The 21,429-nt window shown below is 36.0% G+C and overlaps 1 protein-coding gene across 4 annotated transcripts in view; it reads left to right on the top strand.

Annotated features, from left to right (window-relative positions):
* Window positions 1-21,429, top strand: part of GSTCD (glutathione S-transferase C-terminal domain containing) — a 151,707-nt gene that overhangs the window by 23,359 nt on the left and 106,919 nt on the right. For all 4 annotated transcript variants that reach the window (XM_027543904.1, XM_027543908.1, XM_027543906.1 and 1 more), the window contains 2 exons: window positions 2,809-3,060; window positions 8,616-8,709. In XM_027543904.1, the coding sequence (XP_027399705.1) occupies window positions 2,809-3,060; window positions 8,616-8,709 (346 nt within the window). The remainder of the gene's footprint in view (window positions 1-2,808; window positions 3,061-8,615; window positions 8,710-21,429) is intronic.

Below are 21,429 nucleotides of genomic sequence, written 5' to 3'. Positions count from 1 at the left end.
TTACAGTATCCCACAGGTTTGGGGTTGTCGTGTTTTCATTTTCATTCATTTCTATGCATATTTTGATTTCTTTTTTGATTTCTTCTGTGATTTGTTGGTTATTCAGCAGCGTGTTGTTCAGCCTCCATATGTTGGAATTTTTAATAGTTTTTCTCCTGTAATTGAGATCTAATCTTATTGCACTGTGGTCAGAAAAGATGCTTGGAATGATTTCAGTTTTTTTGAATTGACCAAGGCTAGATTTATGGCCCAGGATGTGATCTACCCTGGAGAAGGTTCCGTGTGCGCTTGAGAAAAAGGTGAAATTCATTGTTTTCGGGTGAAATGTCCTATAGATATCAATTAGGTCTAACTGGTCTATTGTATCGTTTAAAGTTTGTGTTTTCTTGTTAATTTTCTGTTTAGTTGATCTATCCATAGGTGTGAGTGGGGTATTAAAGTCTCCCACTATTATTGTGTTATTGTTAATTTCCCCTTTCATACTTGTTAGCAAAATCTCTTAATGGGCCATAAGCAGCAGTTTGAAGAAGAGGTGGCAAGAATACACAGAAGAACTGTACAAAAAAGAGCTTCACAACCAAGATAATCACAATGGTGTGATCACTCACCTAGAGCCAGACATCCTGGAATGTGAAGTCAAGTGGGCCTTAGAAAGCATCACTACGAACAAAGCTAGTGGAGGTGAAGGAATTTCAGTTGAGCTATTTCAAATCCTGAAAGGTGATTCTGTGAAAGTGCTGCACTCAATATGCCAGCAATTTTGGAAAACTCAGCAGTGGCCACAGGACTGGAAAAGGTCAGTTTTCATTCCAATCCCAAAGAAAGGCAATGCCAAAGAATGCTCAAACTACTGCACAATTGCACTCATCTCACACCCTAGTAAAGTAATGCTCAAAATTCTCCAAGCCAGGCTTCAGCAATACGTGAACCGTGAACTTCCAGATGTTTAAGCTGGTTTTAGAAAAGGAGAGGAACCAGAGATCAAATTCCCAACATCTGCTGGATCATCAAAAAAGCAAGAGTTCCAGAAAAACATCAACTTTTGCTTTATTGACTATGCCAAAGCCTTTGACTGTGTGGATCACAACAAACTGTGGAAAATTCTGAAAGAGATGGGAATACCAGACCCCCTGACCTGCCTCTTGAGAAACCTATATGCATGTCAGGAAGCAACAGTTAGAACTGGACATGAAACAACAGACTGGTTCCAAATAGGAAAAGGAGTACGCCAAGGCTGTATATTGTCAACCTGCTTATTTAACTTCTATGCAGAGTATATCATGAGAAACGCTGTGCTGAAAGAAGCACAAGCTGGAATCAAGATTGCTGGGAGAAATATCAATAACCTCAGATATGCAGATGACACCACCCTTATCGCAGAAAGTGAAGAGGAACTAAAAAGCCTCTTGATGAAGGTGAAAGAGGAGAGTGAAAAAGTTGGCTTAAAGCTCAACATTCAGGAAATAAAGATCATGGCATCCGGTCCCATCACTTCATGGGAAATAGATGGGGAAACAGTGGAAACAGTGTCAGACTTTATTTTTTGGGGGGCTGCAAAATCACTGCAGATGGTGATTGCAGCCATGAAATTAAAAGACGCTTACTCCTTTGAAGGAAAGTTATGACCAACCTAGATAGCATATTGAAAAGCAGAGGCATTACTGTGCCAAAAAAGGTCCATCTAGTCAAGGCTATGGTTTTTCCAGTGGTCATGTATAGATGTGAGAGTTGGACTGTGAAGAAAGCTGAGCGCCGAAGAATTGATGCTTTTGTACTGTGGTGTTGGAGAAGACTCTTGAGAGTCCCTTGGACTGCAAGGAGTTCCAACCAGTCCATTCTAAAGGATATCAGTCCTGGGTGTTCTTTGGAAGGACTGATGCTAAAGCTGAAACTCCTGTACTTTGGCCTCATGTGAAGAGTTGACTCATTGGAAAAGACTCTGATGCTGGGAGGGATCGAGGGCAGGAGGAGAAGGGTATGACAGAGGATGAGATGGCTGGATGGCATCACTGACTCAATGGACGTGCGTCTGGGTGACCTCCGGGAGGTGGTGATGGACAGGGAGGCCTGGCTTGCTGTAGTTCATGGGGTCTCAAAGAGTCGGACACAACTGATTGACTGAACTGAACTGATAACTAGATATATCTGTAGAGATTTTCTGTGATTTGTCCTTTTCACTTTTTCTGTTCATAATTATAAGTCATAATCTATTTGTAACATTATAACTTTCTATGGAAACAGCATTCAGTGTCTTACAAAGAAGAAGAACATTCTAATTTTTAAAGAAATTGAAGTTTGGTGGTGGTGCTAGGGAGAAAGCATCTGACCAAGGCAAAATAAACGTTAATTTACATCAGGGGTAATGGTTTCCAATGTTTTTAATTTGAAAAGTCTTTCTTTAAATGCTGCATCATCATAAAAAGCAACAAACTGCTGATAAATGCAACTACATGGATGAGTCTCAGAATCATACTGCTAAATGAAACAAACCACATTTTGTGATCCCATTTTCATGCAGTTCTAGAAAAGGCAGAATTATACACATGAGAAGCAGATCAGTGATTGCCTGCAACTGACTGGGGAGCAGAGACTGATTGCCAGCAGTCACAAGGGAACTTTCCTCTGTGACATTGAACATTCCAGTAGGAAGTTATCATAGTTGCACAACTGCTTAAATTTACTGAAACTCATTCTGTGAACTGTACACTTAAAATGTGTGAATTTTATGGTATGTACGGTTACTTCAATCAGCTCTTATAACAAACAAAAATTATGTATAATAATATGTTTTGTTCTTTTTCTGCCTAGGTAATTATCTGCAGGAAACTTTCTGGAAAGCTGGTAGAATTTCCACTGGTGGCTGCCTGGTACCAGAGGATTCAGGAAGTGCCAAGAGTACAAACAGCAGCTTCTCAATGTGGGATCCAATTTATCAGTTTACCAGAATTACAGACCACCTCAAGTCAACAGCCCCCAAACTTGGATGAGGCCCCAAGTGCAGAGGAGCAAAATGATCCTTCGTTTATTGGAGGACCAAGACCCACTATGACTAAATTAATGGTAATTCAGTTGTTTTTATTAAAATTTTGTTTGAAAGATTCCATGTGATAAAAGTTGCTTAGTATACTACCCCAACTTGTAATTATCTATTGACATTTTTGTTATAAATTTTATTTACATCACTCTTAACCAATCACACTTTCCACTAGTCTTTTCATTTAAGTGAAGTAATTCATTTAATTACAGTAAATTGAAGATGTTTACTATAATGTGTCTTTGGAGATAAGTCAGAATATATATTTTTAAGAGTATTTTTCTCAAAACATTTTGTTTTACATTTGATACACCAAAGTCATATCTCATATGGTCAAGTTTACTGTTTTAACCTGATGTTTTTCTGTTGCAAGGAACTAGTCTTGTTTTTTTTTAATTTTGAGGTGATTTGAATTAAAGATATGAGAATGATTATCTCAATTTATTTGCCAAAGTTTTGTCTAAATTTAAGATTTTTGAATTCTGTTTTTAATTTATTCCTTGATTTTATTACCTTATATAGAATAAGAATGCATATCATTTATTTTTCTCTGTTTGTAGCATAATTTGTTTCTAATGGTACTAAGTGTATATGTTTTCACCAATAGGCTTTCTTTTCACTATCGTTCAAATCAATTTGCAAAGGAACTTCTCTGGTGGTCCAGTGGCTAAGACTGCATTACTAATGCAGAGGGCCCAGGTTCAACCCCTGGTCAGAGAACTAGATACCACATGCTACAATTAAGACCTGGTGCAGCCACATAAATAAATACTTTAAAATATTTACAAAAATGGCTTGCTTTTAACTGAGACTACTTGAAGATTTATTTGAATAGGGAATTCATGAAGTAATTTGAGCTAGTCATCTGAGTTGTATTGGCAAAAAAATTAGTATATTTTTCTTATTTGGGTTAGGAAGTATCTGAGTTCTAGTGTTAAAAAAGTTCTTTGATTTAGAAAGCACAAGAAGATGTTAGTAGTAGCACCAGCTCCTCATCTCTTCAGCTAAGTTTTGTTAGCCTAGTGATGAAACAATGAAACAGGAGTTGATTTTAGAAGATATAGTAGTTTGATGTGTCTTGATCAGATGGTTATATTGTTCAGCAATCTTTCGTTTACCTCCTGATTGTTTTTGTTTGTAAAACTAATTGTCAGGAGAGTAATCTTTGTATTAAAATACTAATTTCTAAAATTTTAGCAAACCAATAATCCGTGCTTTTATTTGAATTCATACTTTTACAGAGTCTTGAAAAAAGATTGGTAATTCAGATTTTTCTGCCTGTGCTTTTCCAGCAACAAAATGATATTAGGAAAGACATTTGCCTTTGTTCCACTTTAAAATATTTATATAAAAGAGATAAATATATTCAGAGAAAAGTTAAACAATCATAAAAATTAGCCCTTTGTAATAATATTAAAAATATAAAGGAATCCTGAAATTTTAAATTACAGGGGATGAGTTAGTTCAGGTCCTCCAAGAAGCAAATTCCAAGATAGGGTTAGATGTGCTGCAGGAACACTGAGGGGAACATCTGTGAGGGGATGGGGAGGGCACCAGAGGAGGGTGCATGAGCCTTCAAAGCTGGTGCAGGTTTGACCACTGTGCATGAAAACAGGAAAGGAAGGAAGGTGGCATCAGGAAAGTCAGACTTCCGTGCAATTCTGCGAAGGTTTGGTCAAGGTAGTGAGGAATCCTCGAGCTTCAATCCTCTGTCACAGAGTTCCATGTTTCTCAAAAGTGGCCTGCACTCTCAGTCTCTGTGCCTGAGACTTAGTCACTGACTTGGCCATAGTCCCTGGGAAGGCTATATTAGAGACCAGGTGACTTGGGTTCTACCCAGCTTTGTAGTCAAGCTAACATTAGTATTATACCTTTAGTAAGGCATTTAACCAAATGGTCTCAATTTCTCCTTTTATAGAGTGAGGTATACATTTGTATTCTTTGGAACTCTGCATTCAGATGTTTATATCTTTCCTTTTCTCCTTTGCTTATCACTTCTTTTCTTTTCACAGCTATTTGTAAGGCCTCCCCAGACAGCCATTTTGCTTTTTTGCATTTCTTTTCCATGGGGATGGTCTTGATCCCTGTCTCCTGTACAACGTCACAAACCTCATTCCATAGTTCATCAGGCACTCTATCTATCAGATCTAGGCCCTTAAATCTATTTCTCACTTCCACTGTATAATCATAAGGAATTTGATTTAGGTCATACCTGAATGGTCTAGTGGTTTTCCCTACTTTCTTCAATTTAAGTCTGAATTTGGCAATAAGGAGTTCATGGTCTGAGCCACAGTCAGCTCCTGGTCTTGTTTTTGCTGACTGTATAGAGCTTCTCCATCTTTGGCTGCAGAGAATATAATCAATCTGATTTCAGTGTTGACCATCTGGTGATGTCCATGTATAGAGTCTTCTCTTGTGTTGTTGGAAGAGGGTGTTTGTTATGACCAGTGCATTTTATTGGCAAAACTCTATTAGTCTTTGCCCTGCTTCATTTCGTATTCCAAGGCCAAATTTGCCTGTTACTCCACGTGTTTCTTGACTTCCTACTTTTGCATTCCAGTCTCCTATAATGAATACGACATCTTTTTTGGGTGTTAGTTCTAAAAGGTCTTGTAGTCTTCATAGAACCATTCAACTTCAGCTTCTTCAGCGTTACTGGTTGGGGCATAGACTTGGATTACTATGATATTGAATGGTTTGATCTGATCTGATACATTTGTATATGAGTCATTTTTAATTTTAAATCTTTATGATTGTATGAAAGTTGACTGGGACATCACATCAGCAATTTTAAAAGAACAAAGTTTTCAAATCTAAAAATAAACTAAAATTTCAATTTTCTTTTAATTCTACCTTGATTGTGTGTATTGGATACGTTTTTTCTTTTTATCACTTTCCCAGCTTTTTTAAAGTTCACCTAAGTAACATTTTCCTTTTTAATAGGGCATTGTTTTTGCTAAGTTTCTCATTGTCATATATTTGAAAGACAATATTATATCAAATTAACATATTCTGTGAATGTATTTATTTATACTGTAGTTTTTCATTTCTGTATAGTCAGAGTGTGTGTGTGTGTGTGTGTGTGTGTTTTTGCCAATTGCATGATGACACATGAAATTGGTCCTAAGTGGATGTGTAAAATCGGAGAAGGCAATGGCACCCCACTCCAGTACTCTTGCCTGGAAAATCCCATGGACGGGGGAGCCTGGTAGGCTGCAGTCCATGGGGTAGCGAAGAGTTGGACATGACTGAAGTGACTTAGCAGCAGCAGCAGCAGCAGATGTGTAAAATACAAAAAATTTTCTTGGTAATGCTCACATCTCACCCTTTTTTCCTTCTATTTTCTCTGGCACAGTCTTGCCTCCAAAATCTCCCGTATTCTTGAGAGGTTTTAAATTTATTTATTCATCCAGTCAGTCAAAAAATGTACATGTATTTACTAAACACCAGACATTGTTCTGAATGTTGAATATATGAAGAACAAATTGGACTGCCCTCATAGAGGTTACATTCTGGTGGGGATAGGTAAATAAAAACCACAAGTAAATATGTAACACATTAGCTAATGATAAGTGTTATAAAAATAATGTGGGATGAGGGGAGTGGAGATGATGGAGGTCATGATCGTATTTTAGATAAGGTGGTCAAGAAGTCTTAACTGATGAGGTGAAGACATTGATCAGATGACCAGAATGAACATTTGAAGATTTGGAGGATATGTTCTAGGCATATAGTCCAGCTAGTAGAAGACCCTGAACAAATTTACAGAGACAGAAAATGGATCAGTAGTTGCCCAGGCCAGGGAGCTATGGGCAGAGAACAGAGAATATCTGCTAATGGATATGGGATGTCTTTTTTTGAGATGATGAAAATGTTCTCAAGGTAGATAGTAGTGATGGTTACACAACCGTGAATATTTTAAAAACCATTGTATTGTACTCTTTAAAGGAACAGATTTTATGGCATGGAAATTATATTTCAAAATAGTTGTATTTTATAAAAGACCCTCAGTTAAGAATGAGTATGGTAAAATGAGGAATATCAAGAAGTTCAGTATGGCTAGATTGGACTAAGGGAGTTTTAGGAAAGAGGTGATGATGTCAAAGAGATGTGTTTATCTTTCTGGAGGCAGGTGAGTACTCTGGCCTCTATACCTGTAGCTATATACATACCCCAACAAAAGAATCTTTTTTACCATTTCCTTTTGGACTGGAATTCAGCTAGTTTTCATGATGGAAAGTAATCTCCTAAACTAACTGATTACAAAGGGGTTAATGATTGATTTTCAGGGATTTTTCTTTTGAATAAGATATTCCTGGAGATTAAAAAAAAAACCAATTCCAGAATCATGGATATCTATCTTGTGGGCTGTGGACACCAAATATTATTACAAAGGGTCTGAAAATCCATGAGTAAGCCATGCCACTGTCTGTAGATCAAATAAATAAATATACAATATTCAACATGAGGAAGGAACCTGAGAATTTTTTTATATATGGAAGAGGGACGATCATTTTTTTAAATGTTGGGAACTAGTTGGTTAAACAAAAGGGATCCTTTTCTAGAGATTTTGTAGGTCCTCGTAAGAGACTAGTATGATGATATTTGGGTTGCATGTTAAAGTGCGGACTTTTTGATCCTTTAAATATAGCTGCTAGGCTGTAGCAACTTTTGAATAATACATGACAGACCTTGATGGATGTATGCAGAGTTAGTTTTGATTATGTGGATTGTTTTTGATAAAAGTTTTATTCTCAGGTGACTTTTCTCTTTGACACCTAATATTTCTAGGTGGCTTATTACTTCTATGTCACTTCAGGTAATAATTTTAGTAGGAAGTTTAATAGGAAAGTAACCATACTGTTAAGAAACTCAACATTTATTTCTTGTTTTGGGGGGAAGAATACTTTTCAAAAACATCTTGATCATTATTTCTTCTGCTTTTACTTGTTTCTGACTTCTGTTTGCAGAAGTCAGGGTAAGTGTTTAAAGAGTTTTAACAGTAAGCAGAGAACAAGGTCAAATACAAATTTTCGTGATAGTCTCAGATCCCATAGTGTGAATCTAAAGAAGAGAATCTATTAGGGTTGTATTTAAGATCATAAACAAGCAAGCAAACAAACAAACAAAAAAATAGAATACACTGTGATAACAATTAGAGAAAGAGAATAAACCACCTGTTCATTCATTCACCAAGCATTTATTCAGTGTTACACCAGGCAGTGCATCAGACTCAACTATGTATTAGTATGGCCTATGGAACTCAATTATATCTCTTCACAGATATTTTACTTTTCTCTCTGGGTGGCTATATATGAAATATTTTTCTGATGATTATTACAAGTTCCTACTTCTTTGAAATACCTTGTGATATTCTGCAGTCATGGAATAGCTAGAGATATTTGGAAGAGTATATATATTTCAACATATATCTCTTATGTAACAATATTTTGAGGAATGCTTGATGTTTATTAGAATCTGTATTTCACCTTGCCAGTGTAGAAAATAGAATTTGGTGTTCTAGAATATAACAGGATTATATTAATTCATTAATTTGGAAAGGGCCTGTCTCCTTTTCCAGGAAAAAGGCATTGAAGTGATGTTTTCTCCCCACCCTTGCCCTACTTGGACCCTTGATTGGGATACACTTCCTGCAGCAGTGAGCCCAAAGGAAGGTAAATTGTTTTTTGTTTTGTCTCTTTAAATTTCATTCATACTCTGGATACCCTCCTCTGACCCATCTTCCAGTTCTCTAGTTCTCTCTTTGGCTATCTCTAACATTCTGATCATACTATCCACTGAGTTTTCATTTTATTTTTATTACAAAAATTTTACATATACACATTGCTTTAGTTTAGTATTTCCCACGTTTGCCAAATCTGTTCTTTGTTTTTTCTTTGCTGAAGTATTTTGAAACCTATCCCAGATAATATGTCACCCATAATACACATCTAAACAATATTGACATCTTAAATAATCACCATGTCATTATCATGCTTAATAAAAATCAACAAAAATTCCTTCATCATCTAATAACCACTTCATAATAATTTCCCCCAATTATTTAAAATATTATTTGAAAAAATATTTTGATAGATTTTTTAGTTAAATATATTTTTTATCGCTAAAAACTACATTTGGTTTGTTTATTTTGATGATATATTTTCCTTGGTCTTGTTTCAATTTTCTCTTTTTATAATTGTTTAAACATAGTGATTTTGTATACTGCATATATTATTTCTAATAGCTGATATTCATTGAGGTCTAATACTTCTGTTCATTGTTTCTGTTGACTTCACTCCTGGTGTCTCACATCCCTGTCAATTTTGTAATTTTAGATGCTGAATTCATTTTTGGGGTTCCCTAAATTTTGGAATCTTGTGAGACCTGGTTAGAAATGAATTCCCATAGTTAGAATTTATGTTTGTGTATGCCAGACATCTTAAACTATTGCACTTAATGCACTGGAACTTATTTTTTCAGGTTGCGATTCCTTCGGCCTTTTCTATCTAGAACTGAGGCTTACACAGAAAATTAACTTTTTCACCTTTCTTTGTTGTTGAATAGAGCTTTAAAAAAAAACATCTTTTCACAATGAATATAGCTTTTCAAGGTTTCTGCTTCCATGTAGTGATACTAGTTTCAGCTCTCCACCATGCTAGGGATCAAGGACTAGCCTCTCTTCTTTCTCTTGCTGTTAAAGCCTAGAGCCCTATTATCAGTAGATACCCTCCAGGCAGCTGTGGTGTCAGTGAGATCATTACACTGCTTTTTAGTCCCTTTCCCCCTTTATCAGGTCCTATGGATTTTCCTTACTCTCAGAAGTCCGATTAAACAGGTAAAGGATAATAGTTGAAGTTTAAATGCCATTTTAGGTATTTTTAGAGGAGGAACATTTTCATAGCTCAGCATTCTATTTCTTTAATTGTTTATGTGTTCTTTAGTTTTATACTAATCTAAATATCAGAGAAGGCAATGGCACCCCACTCCAGTACTCTTGCCTGGAAAATCCCATGGACGGAGGAGCCTGGTGGGCTGCCGTCTATGGGGTTGCACAGAGTCGGACACGACTGAGCGACTTCACTTTCACTTTTCACTTTCATGCATTGGAGAAGGAAATGGCAACCCACTCCAGCGTTCTTGCCTGGAGAATCCCAGGGATGAGGGAGCCTGGTGGGCTGCCATCTATGGGGTCGCACAGAGTCCGACACGACTGAAACGACTTAGCAGCAGCAGCAGCAATCTAAATATAAGTTTTGATTTTTAAAGCACTCTAAAATCATTTGCCTTCCTTTTTCATGTTCTTCTCTTCTCTGATACATCCTGACATTCCTGTATCTCACTAATCACTTCTGTTCTATTAATCAAGGAAACATTTTAGAATTCTTCCAAAATGGAAGAAGATTATATTGGATAGTTAAGAATGCTGCTGCAAAGATATTTTATAAAAATGAAAGTCATTTTTTGTTTTTATTAACTATATGAAAAATAGTCACTAGTGAATTTGTTAATGTTTTAATTTTGATTTTTTTTGGCATTTTACAAAGCTTAGATGTTTTCATTGTACATGCAATTAAATTTTCTATACTCTTCAGTTATAGATTTTGAATGGGTTAAACCTATAGTTTACTAAATAAAAGTCAAATTTTTATTAATACTTATATTAAAATGAAAACAGCCTTTTAAGTGTGGCATGTTTTTCTTTAACTATAATTAATTTACTATGAAGGCAAAATGGTATTTTCACTTATTAATATGAACACTCAATTATATCTGCTAACAACTCAGGAATTTGACATTAAGCATTCATGTCTGGTTGTTTTACTGGTTAGAAGTGCATATCTAATGGAGCTCATGGAATATATTACTCATTTTATTCCTTTAATTGGATCACTTTGTTTTAATAAATATTATGACAAAGATGGAGCTAGAACAGTGGATCTCATGGTATACTCACATTTCATTTACTGTAAAAGGTTTGTAGTCTTGTTTAACTAAGGTAGAGTTGTGGTATTTTTCAAGGTTCTGTTTTGAGTTCTGGTGATTTCAATATTGCACAGTTAATAGGATCTTTGTGAAATGAAATTATTGTACATCATGGTGCAGATGTCACTATGAATGTGTTCTCATGATTTGTGCTCTGGTACTATCTTTTAGGAGAAATTAAATTCTACTAAGGTATTATTGGTACTTGGTTCATTTTAATGTGTCAGAAATCAACTCTATTTACATCAAGATTATGGTGCATGAGAATCAGCTTCTTTACCATCAGAGACTGTATTAATTCTCATAAAAGAGTCTAACATAGTTCATAAACCTATCTAATTTCATTCACTCTGCTCACCCATTTCTCCCCCTCCATCTTATGTACCATTGTCTAAATTTCTTGTTTTCCTTCTAAGATCTGTATTTTCTCTCTCCATGCCTTCACCTTTATTTTTCTTGCAGCCTTAAATATTCCTCTATTTCCCATTTCTTGAAATTATATTCATCTTTTAAGAATTAACAAAGCTTCTTCATCAGTTATGGAATCAGATTGCCTGGGTTTGAAACCTGGCCTAATAGCTAGCTAGATAACCTGTGGCCCGATCCCTTTCTGAGAATGTCTGAATTCTCTGTATTCTCAACAGACAGTTCTCTGTACCTCAATGGCCTTATCTGTAAATAGTGATAATAATACTACTTACCTTATGAGACTGTTGGTATATTCAGTGAACTAATATAAAAAAAGTAGAGTGCCAAACTATAAGTAATAACTGTTAAAAAGTACTAACACAGTAGTCAGAATTAATCACTTCCTTTCAATATTCCTTTAGTATTTCTTATACTTCATTTTTGATACTTACAGAATACTTCTCTTATACTACGTTTACATACATATTTTCCTTCTCCAATAAACTGTGAACTCTTTAAATATAGGACTTCTGTGAATAGGTCCTCAATACTTTTTTTTAAAAAGTTGAACTGGATTGAAACTGTAGATCTTTTTTTATCCCCCCTTGTCTGAGTGTGTCAGACACTCAGTCATGTCCAACTCTTTGCGACTCCATGGACTATAGCCTGCCAGGCTCCTCTGTCCAGGGAATTCTCCAGGCAAGAATAATGGAGTGGGTTGCTATTCCCTTCTCCGTTTTTTCCCCCTTGGTGTTCAGTAAATATTTACTGAGAAAAATGAACAGCTTTGGGGTCTGCAGAGGAGTGTTCTGCCTCCAACACCACTTTCCATCCACGTGAGAGTGAGTTTTTTGCTTGGCCCCAGACGTTCCTGGAGAGGAGGAAGTTTTTGACTGGGGAGTTTGGGGACTTCTGAGTCAGGACAAAACTTGTGTCAATCCAGATGACAAAGGCACTGTGACACCTAGAATGGAGTTACATCCAAAAGATATGTCTGGGGGCCTGTCTTTACTATTTAATTTCTGGTCCTGATGAAAATTAACCCAACTAAAGTCCTGGACCTGTAGAGGTTCCCAGAATTGTGGTAACCATGCAGATCCTTTTCTTTTTTTCAAACTTCCAGGCAACTTTTTTGTCTCATTGAGATTTAAAAGGCTAAAATAGTTGGGATTATTTAGTTTTAAGAAAAGACAACTGGATATTTAATTTACATTATTATTTTTATTGTTGTTGTTACTATTATTAGTGTGTGTTTTTAAACGGACTGTTGGGGAGTACGTTGCAGACATCATGACTTCACTTCTCTGTACTTACCTTTGAGAACAAGACCATTTTCTTATATAGCTGTAGTACAATGATCAAAACAGGATATTTACTTTAGTACATACTTTTATCTAATATAGAGTTCAGAAGATTCTAGTACATTTAGTTGTCATGTCTCCTTAGTTTCCTTTAATGTTGAATAGTTTCTCAGACCTCAGATGTTTTTTGTCTTTCATAACATGAACTTTTTTGAAGGGTGCTGGCCAAGTTTTTGGTAGACTGTCTCTCAATTTGGATTTGTTTAATGTTTCCTCATAATCAGATTCACTTTACGCATTTTTGGTGGGAATGCTACAAAAATAATGTTGCGTCCTTCTCAGTGCTTCATTATCAGAAGGCATATTATATCTGTTTGGGCCCAGTTATGTTAACTTTAATCATTTGGTTAAGCTGGGGTCTGCCAGGGGTCTCTGTCATATTACTATTTTGCTATACTGACTTAGGTAGTTTGTAGGGAGATATAAGACTACATAATAACTTGTTTCTTTTCAATCTTTCACTTACTAGTTTATATTCATTTGATGCTTCTTGCCTGTGATAGTTGCAAAATAGTGATTTTTCAACTCCATCATATTTCTATATTTATTAGTTGTCACTGCACTGTGAGGAAGTCTTCTTTCTCCTTTCTTCTATCTTTCCTTTTTTTCTTTCTTCCTTTCTACTCATAAAATTTTTAAGTTAAGTTTCAGTGCTCAAGTTGTTGTAGCTGCCTTCAGGCTAGCTCCTGATCCTTTGGAAATGCCCCAATTGTTCTATGACGATGTCCTTAATTTTGGGTATAACAAAATATTACAGGCTCATTTTGTCATTTCCCTGCCCCAGCCCTAGAATCAACTGTTTCTCCAAGGAACCCAGGTTCCTTTTAGTAGAGAATGGTATTTAGAAACTAAGATTTGGGCACTAGGTATGCTCATTGTCAGCAGTGTTGCTTCTAGGTTCTCTTGGCAGAGAGATGTGGGCTTCCCAGGTGGCGCTAGTGGTGAAGAACCCACCTGCCAATGCAGGTTAGACATAACAGACACAGGTTCAATCCCTGAGTCGGGAAGATCCCCTGGAGGAGGCCACAGCAACCTACTCCAGTATTCTTGCCTGGAGAATCCTATGAACAGATGAGACTGGCAGGCTGCAGTCCATAAAGCCGCAGAGTCAGACACTACTGAAACCACTTAGCACACACACAGCAGAGAGATATAGATTGATCCCTTAGGAAATAGATGTATGTGTCTACACATCTATGTACACACACACATCATAATCATACACATCAGCATCTACTGCTATATATATATATCATAGATTATATGTCTATAATCTATATATATTGAAAATCATGATTTTATACTGATACTTCTAATCCCAATCCAGTACCATAAGATTCTTCCTAGTTTTTCTGAATTCAGTATCTGTATCTACCTTTCACAACAGTAAAAATTATAGCACCCAATATCACCTGTGTTTTTGCTCATTTGTTCAGTCCCTCAGTGTTTAGACAGTAATTTCGGAATTATTTTACCCATATCTATGTGAAACATATACCTGCTAAGTTGAGTTCCAGTTTGTTTGCGGTTATTCTCACTTCTGAATTGAGTGTGTATGCTCACAGTTCTCATGCAGGTAGTTGTGATCACATGGTTCTACAGAAGATGAATTGTGAAAAGTGAAATGTTTGAGTCAGTGTTAATCATTGTCCCCTGATAGAAAATCTTCAACCAACAGTCTGCACTGAGAAGACCCGGGCAATAGCATAGTCCCTATTCCCGTTTGTCCTCAAATACCTGTGATTTCCTGCTTTAATGAACTAGTATCATTCTGTGAGCCTGAAGACTACTTTTGTTAAGTCCAGAGACAAAACTCCAGTTTTGTTTTGTCAAAACAAAAAAAGTACAGTCCAAGACTCTGTGCTTGCCTTTGGAATTTTTTCCCTCTGAGTATGAAAGGGAGAACAGATATAGTCTTCTGCCTGAAGACCTAGAATAGAGCTGCTTTAAGACACTTACTCCATCGAGATTTCCCTGCATCCTTTCTGTTCTCTGATAGTTTTAGGTGGATGGTTCCTGTATTAGGAGTGGCTCCTCGTCCCTAATAACCATATCAGTCATATAGAAGGGAGGAGTCAGAAGCATGACCTTATAGGAAATAAAAGCAATAGAAGAAGATAGTTACTTAGGTATTGTTCCGTTTATAATCCCTTTTTTTTCCTTATATTCAGAGTTCTACTATCTTAGAAATATGGTCCACTTAGGTATTCATGTGGCCTTGGTTTTGCTTTTGAGCTGCATGAGAGCACTAACTCCTAGGGAGACGGATATGAGGGTGACATCTAAAACCTTAAACGTCTCCACTCATTTACCCCCTGCCACCCAGTTTAGAGTATATACTTATCAGTTGAGAAAAAAGACCAAAAAATTGATGTTAGAGTTTTACTAGAAGGAGATAGTAAGATCTCATCTATCTAGAGGTATTGTATTATATAATATATATAATATAATAATGTTATAGATTTCATTTGCTTGGGACAGATATTTATGAATTCTTAGAACAAGAATTACAAACTTGTGTATTCTAGTTCCTGCTATGTAACTCACTGATTAAATTTATGGTTCTAAGGGAATGTATAATTTTTCAGTCCTAGTGGCAGATTATTCAATTACTGGTAAGGCATACTTTTTTATCAACTTCTGTTTACAGTAGATGACTAAGGTTTTTAAATTGGAAAGCTTATTCTGATGAGGATCATTTATGTAAATACCAATTTTTATTTCCCCAATTGTTTTCCAGAGAGTATTTGGGGTGTAAAAGAATAATTGATCTTAACATTAGGAAAAAATGTAAAATAAGATGGTGATACATGATAAAGCTAGTAAAAGTGGGCCTCAATGCAAAGTCTCTGCTTTTCCCTGACCCTTGTGTTATATGCTTCTAGAAACCAAAGGGATCACTCTTTCTTTTTCCAGCAGAAGTGACTGGGAAGGGAAGGATGTGGTCAAGGTCTTTGGATAGAGTTGTAGCCAAGATGGAGAATGGAAGGACCCAAATAGAGCCTTTTCCTCTATCAGTGATTCTTAAGGTTCTTACCAAACTCTTAAGGGGTATGGTAAACAGCATTATTTATTGCTCTTGGTGCCGGAAGGTCAGGGATGCTAAAAGTTCACCATAATGAAGAACTGTCTCATCTGTAATACAAACATCATCCTCCTTTGGGGAAAATGAAACATAAAAGTTTGTTTTAGCATCTTTAGTCAGAATGTAAGAATGCTATATTGTTCTAAACCATTGCTTTTCAAACTAGGACATCCATCAGAATCATTTGTATGGCATGTTATAACAGAATGCTGGGCCCTACCCCAGAGTCTGAGGCCAGGCCCTAGAGTTTTCGTTTCTCGGAAGTATCACCACGTGCTGCTTCTTATTCTTTAGGGACCACAGGTGGGAAGTTATACCCCAGGTAGCTGGTACAGTGAGCACATGGGCTGCTTTGATTCCAAAGTAAGATGAGCAAGATCAAAGTTTTCTGGTTTTTTTTTTTTCTTAACAACCCAAAAATTTATTTTTTGCCTGTAAGCACAAAGTCCATCAAATATAAGCCTTTGTGCATACCGTTGAACCATTTGGTAACCATGAAAACTTCTACTTTAAGTGAAATATGCTAGCAAATATAAGTGGAAGTAGAAATATCTTGATAATATAAATAAAAGTAACTGTCTCTTTCAGGAAATTTTTTTTCTTGAAATGCTGGTCTTAGATTCTTAAGGTGAGATTCAAAATTAGCACACTGTTTTCCTACTTTTAAAAATTATTCTCCAGTGAGACAGTGTAAAGATATAGTCTCCTTAACACTTTTTTGTTTATATTGAGTAACTTTATATTATAAGGCAGTTACATTTTGAACTTTTTGGCATTTAACATACTAAAAGTGCACCAAGAGAATGAGATCAAAGGCTTTTTTTTTTCTTCCGACTTTTATGGGAAAAAAATTCTCTAACATAAATGTTTTTCATTTCTCTAAGTTATACTTAGCTGTGAAACTCAAAACTTGACCATATTTGACTCAGAATGCTACAAATTTATAACTGTTTTCTCTTTCAAGAGTGAGGTTCTCAAGCATTTTGGTGCTTTACCAAAAGTAATAACAATCTTGTATTTGAACTGCATTTTAATCCAAAGCTAAAAGCCTCTAAAGCATAGTGTGTGTATATATATATATATATATAGAGAGAGAGAGAGAGAGAGAGAGAGAGGGAGAGGGGATTTATATTAAATGGTTTAAAATATAACAAAGTTGCCAAGAACAAGTTTGCTATTTGCTTAGTGGTGCTCTTGGTTTAGTGCCAAACACGAATACAAATAGGTGCAGAGTCTGAGACAGAGAGGTATATCACATATGTATTATATTATTATATATTGTATATATGAATGATGTAAAGCAAACCATGTGTTAAATCATCTCTTTTTCTAGTAGAAAGTGAGAGAAGTCAGCTAACGTAATAGCAGAAAGAACTGAAACTGACAGAGATGTGTAAATTTTTACTTGGCAAATTCTTCCAATTATAGCATTAAACACTCATATAAAAATGTTGGTCTTTTATAAACTACTAGTTAACTGTACTTTGTAATCAAAAGAGGTAGGGCTGGTAGTAGGAATATTTTTATATAAACTTGAATGAGTAACCATGAGGTGAATATTTTAATTAAAATGAATTAATACATCGTGTTGTAATCTTTATTTGAAATGAAGGTGACATAAAGAGGTAGAGAACTAGTGGAAAGCTATCTATTTTTTCAGTGTTATTTTCTTCATGTGGGATTTTAAAAGGTTAAAGTTTCTTTGTGTGAAATGTCAAAAGTTTAAATAAGAAAAAGAGAACCATGTAAAATACACACTCTTATTACACAGTTGACCTTTAAAAAATGCAGGGATTTGGGTGCCAGTTCTTCTTGCTGTTGAGAATCCCCGTATAGCTCACAGTCCGCCTTGGGAATCCAAGGGGTCCTCTCATACCTGCAGTTCTGCATCCACACATTCAACCAACTACAGATTAAGTTAGAACCACAGTACTTACCATGAAAAGAATCCACATGTAAGCATACCTGCGCAGTTCAAACCCAAGTTGTTAACAAGTCCACAGTACTTGTATAGTAATAACACATTCATTTATATTTATTTAAGCCTTTTTAATTTAAACCTTTTAAAAATGCTATACCTGTTCAAGGGCTTCCCTGGTGGCTCAGTGGTAGAGAATCCTTCTGCCACTTCAGGAGACATGGATTTGATCCCTGGGTCAGGAAGATCTTTTGGAGAAGGAAATGACAACCCACTCCAATATGCTTGCCTGCAGAATCCCATGGACAGAAGAGCCTGGTGGGCTACAGTCCATGGGGTGGCAAAAGAGTCAGACATGAGTTAGCAACTAAACAAGAACAACGGCAACCAATACCTGTTAAAGTTTCACGTGAAGAACACTTTAAATAATTTAATCAGATTCTCCTCAAATTTACCTATATGTTTAGCATAACTTTTATCAAAATCCCAAGATTTTTAGTAGATATAGACAAGTTTATTCTAACTTTTATGTGAAAAAAGAATTTGGAAAAGAATGGTAGAGAGAATCGTTCTACTCAATGTTGACTTCCTGTGTAGCCACAGTAATTGGAGAGATATCATATAGATCAATAGAATAGAATAGAGAACCTACAAAAAGGCATAAAAGCAACTCATTTGGAGAAGAGGAGGCAAGAATATATAATGGATTAAAGACAATCTCTTTAACAAGTGGTGCTGGGAAAACTGGTCAACCACTTGTAAAAGAATGAAACTAGAACACTTTCTAACACCATACACAAAAATAAACTCAAAATGGATTAAAGATCTAAACATAAGACCAGAAACTATAAAACTCCTAGAGGAGAACATAGGCAAAACACTCTCTGACATACATCACAGCAGGATCCTCTATGACCCACCTCCCAGAATATCGGAAATAAAAGCAAAAATAAACAAATGGGACCTAATTAACTTTAAAAGCTTCTGCACATCAAAGGAAACTATCAGCAAGGTGAAAAGACAGCCTTCAGAATGGGAGAAAATAATAGCAAATGAAGCAACTGACAAACAACTAATCTCAAAAATATACAAGCAACTCCTATAGCTCAACTCCAGAAAAATCAATGACCCAATCGAAAAATAGGCCAAAGAACTAAACAGACATTTCTCCAAAGAAGACATACAGATGGCTAACAAACACATGAAAAGATGCTCAACATCACTCATTATCAGAGAAATGCAAATCAAGACCACTATGAGGTACCATTTCACACCAGTCAGAATGGCTGCGATCCAAAAGTCTACAAATAATAAATGTTGGAGAGGGTGTGGAGAAAAGGGAACCCTCTTACACTGTTGGTGGGAATGCAAACTAGTACAGCCACTATGGAGAACAGTGTGGAGATTCCTTAAAAAACTGGAAATAGAACTGCCTTATGATCCAGCAATCCCACTGCTGGGCATACACACTGAGGAAACCAGAAGGGAAAGAGCCACGTGTACCCCAATGTTCATCGCAGCACTGTTTATAATAGCCAGGACATGGAAGCAACCTAGATGTCCATCAGCAGATGAATGGATAAGAAAGCTGTGGTACATATACACAATGGAGTATTACTCAGCCATTAAAAAGAATTCATTTGAATCAGTTCTAATGAGGTGGATGAAACTGGAGCCTATTATACAGAGTGAAGTAAGCCAGAAGGAAAAACACCAATACAGTATACTAACACATATATATGGAATTTAGAAAGATGATAACAATAACCCTGTATATGAGACAGCAAAAGAGACACTGATGTATGGAACAGTCTTATGGACTCTGTGGGAGAGGGAGAGGGTGGGAAGATTTGGGAGAATGGCATTGAAACGTGTAAAATATCATGTATGAAACGAAATGCCAGTCCAGGTTCGATGCACGATACTGGATGCTTGGGGCTAGTGCACTGGGACGACCCAGAGGGATGCTATGGGGAGGGAGGAGGGAGGAAGGTTCAGGATGGGGAGCACATGTATACCTGTGATGGATTCATTTTGATATTTGGCAAAACTAATACAATTTTGTAAAGTTTAAAAATAAAATAAAATTTAAAAAAAAATTAAAAAAAAAAAGGATAGTCTTTTTAGCAAATGTTGCTAGATCAATTGAATAGCCATAGACAAAGAAAATGAATATCTAAATTGCATCCCTTATATAAAAGTTAACTCAGAAAGAATCATGGTTTTAAATGTAAATTTTTAAATTATAAAACATTAGAAGAAAAATATGAAAAAGCTTTGGGATCTGGGGATGAAAAAGAGTTCTTACACATGACACCAAAAGCACAGTGCATTAAAACTTTTTTGGTAAGTTGGGCTTCATCAAAATTTCAAATGTTTACTCTGCCAAAAACTATTATGAGGGTGATAAAAACAAGCTAAAGATTAGAAGAAAATATTTGCAAACCAGAAATATTTGCAAATCTGACACAGGTCTTGGATCTGGAGTGTATAAAGAACTCTCAAAATTTGAAAGTAAAAAACAAACAAAAAGGAGTCCAGTTAGAAAATGGGCAAAAGACATAAACGGTCGTTTTACCAGTGAGGATATACAGTTGGTACACATGCGCGTGAAAAAGCTTTCTGCTTTTAACCATCAGGGAAATGTAAATCAAAACTACAATGAGCTATCTGATAGCTAACATCTATCAGAATGACTAAAATAAATAAAGTAACATGACCACGCATTGACAAGGATGTGGAGAAACTGAATCACTCATACATTGCTGGTTGGAATGTAAAATGGTACAACCACTCTGAAAAATAATGTGTTACTTTCTTATAAAACTACAGATACAGTTACCACAAGACAGTGGCACTTATCCCAGAGAAAGGAAAACATATTCATTCAAAACCTGCACGTGCTTGTCATAGCAACTTTATTCATAATAGCCCCAAACTGTAAATAACCCTAATGTCCTTCAATGCATACATCATTAAACAAATTCTGATGTGTCTTTGCTACAGAATCCTACTCAGCAATGAAAAGGAACGGACTGGTTATACTTGTAACAACTTGGATGGATCCCAAGGGCATCATGATTAATGAGAAAAGGGCCATCTCAAAAGATTACCTATACTATGTGTTAGTCGCTCCATTGTGTCCGACTCTTTGTGATCTCATGGACTGTGGCCCGCCAGGCTTCTCTGTCCATGGAATTCTCCAGGCAAAAATCCCCTCTCCAGGGTATCTTCTGACTCAGGGGTCGAACCCAGGTCTCTTGCATTGAGGGTGGATTCTTTACCATCTGAGCCACCAGGGAAGCCCATATGAACCTATACGTGGGATCAAGTTCCATAAAACTATACATATGCTCATGAATACAGACATGTTAAATCTGACGAAAACTAAGCAAGGTCTGTGGTTAACAGTGTTGTAATAAAAATGATTTTCTAGCTTTGATATTGTACTGTAATTATATAAGATGCCACCATTGGGGAAGCTATTAATAGTTGGGTTCACAGAAGTCTATGTACTATTTTTAAAACTTTTATGTGAATCTATAACTATTTTAAAATAAAAAGTTAAAAGTAAAATTTAAGTAGAAGTTGGAAATGATCTAGAAAATAAAGAATATTGCAATGTTTCTCAGTTCAT

The sequence above is a fragment of the Bos indicus x Bos taurus genome, chromosome 6 (assembly GCF_003369695.1).
Source record: "Bos indicus x Bos taurus breed Angus x Brahman F1 hybrid chromosome 6, Bos_hybrid_MaternalHap_v2.0, whole genome shotgun sequence".
In the NCBI taxonomy this organism is placed as follows: Eukaryota; Metazoa; Chordata; class Mammalia; order Artiodactyla; family Bovidae; genus Bos; species Bos indicus x Bos taurus.
This window is presented reverse-complemented; position numbering and strand designations above follow the sequence as displayed.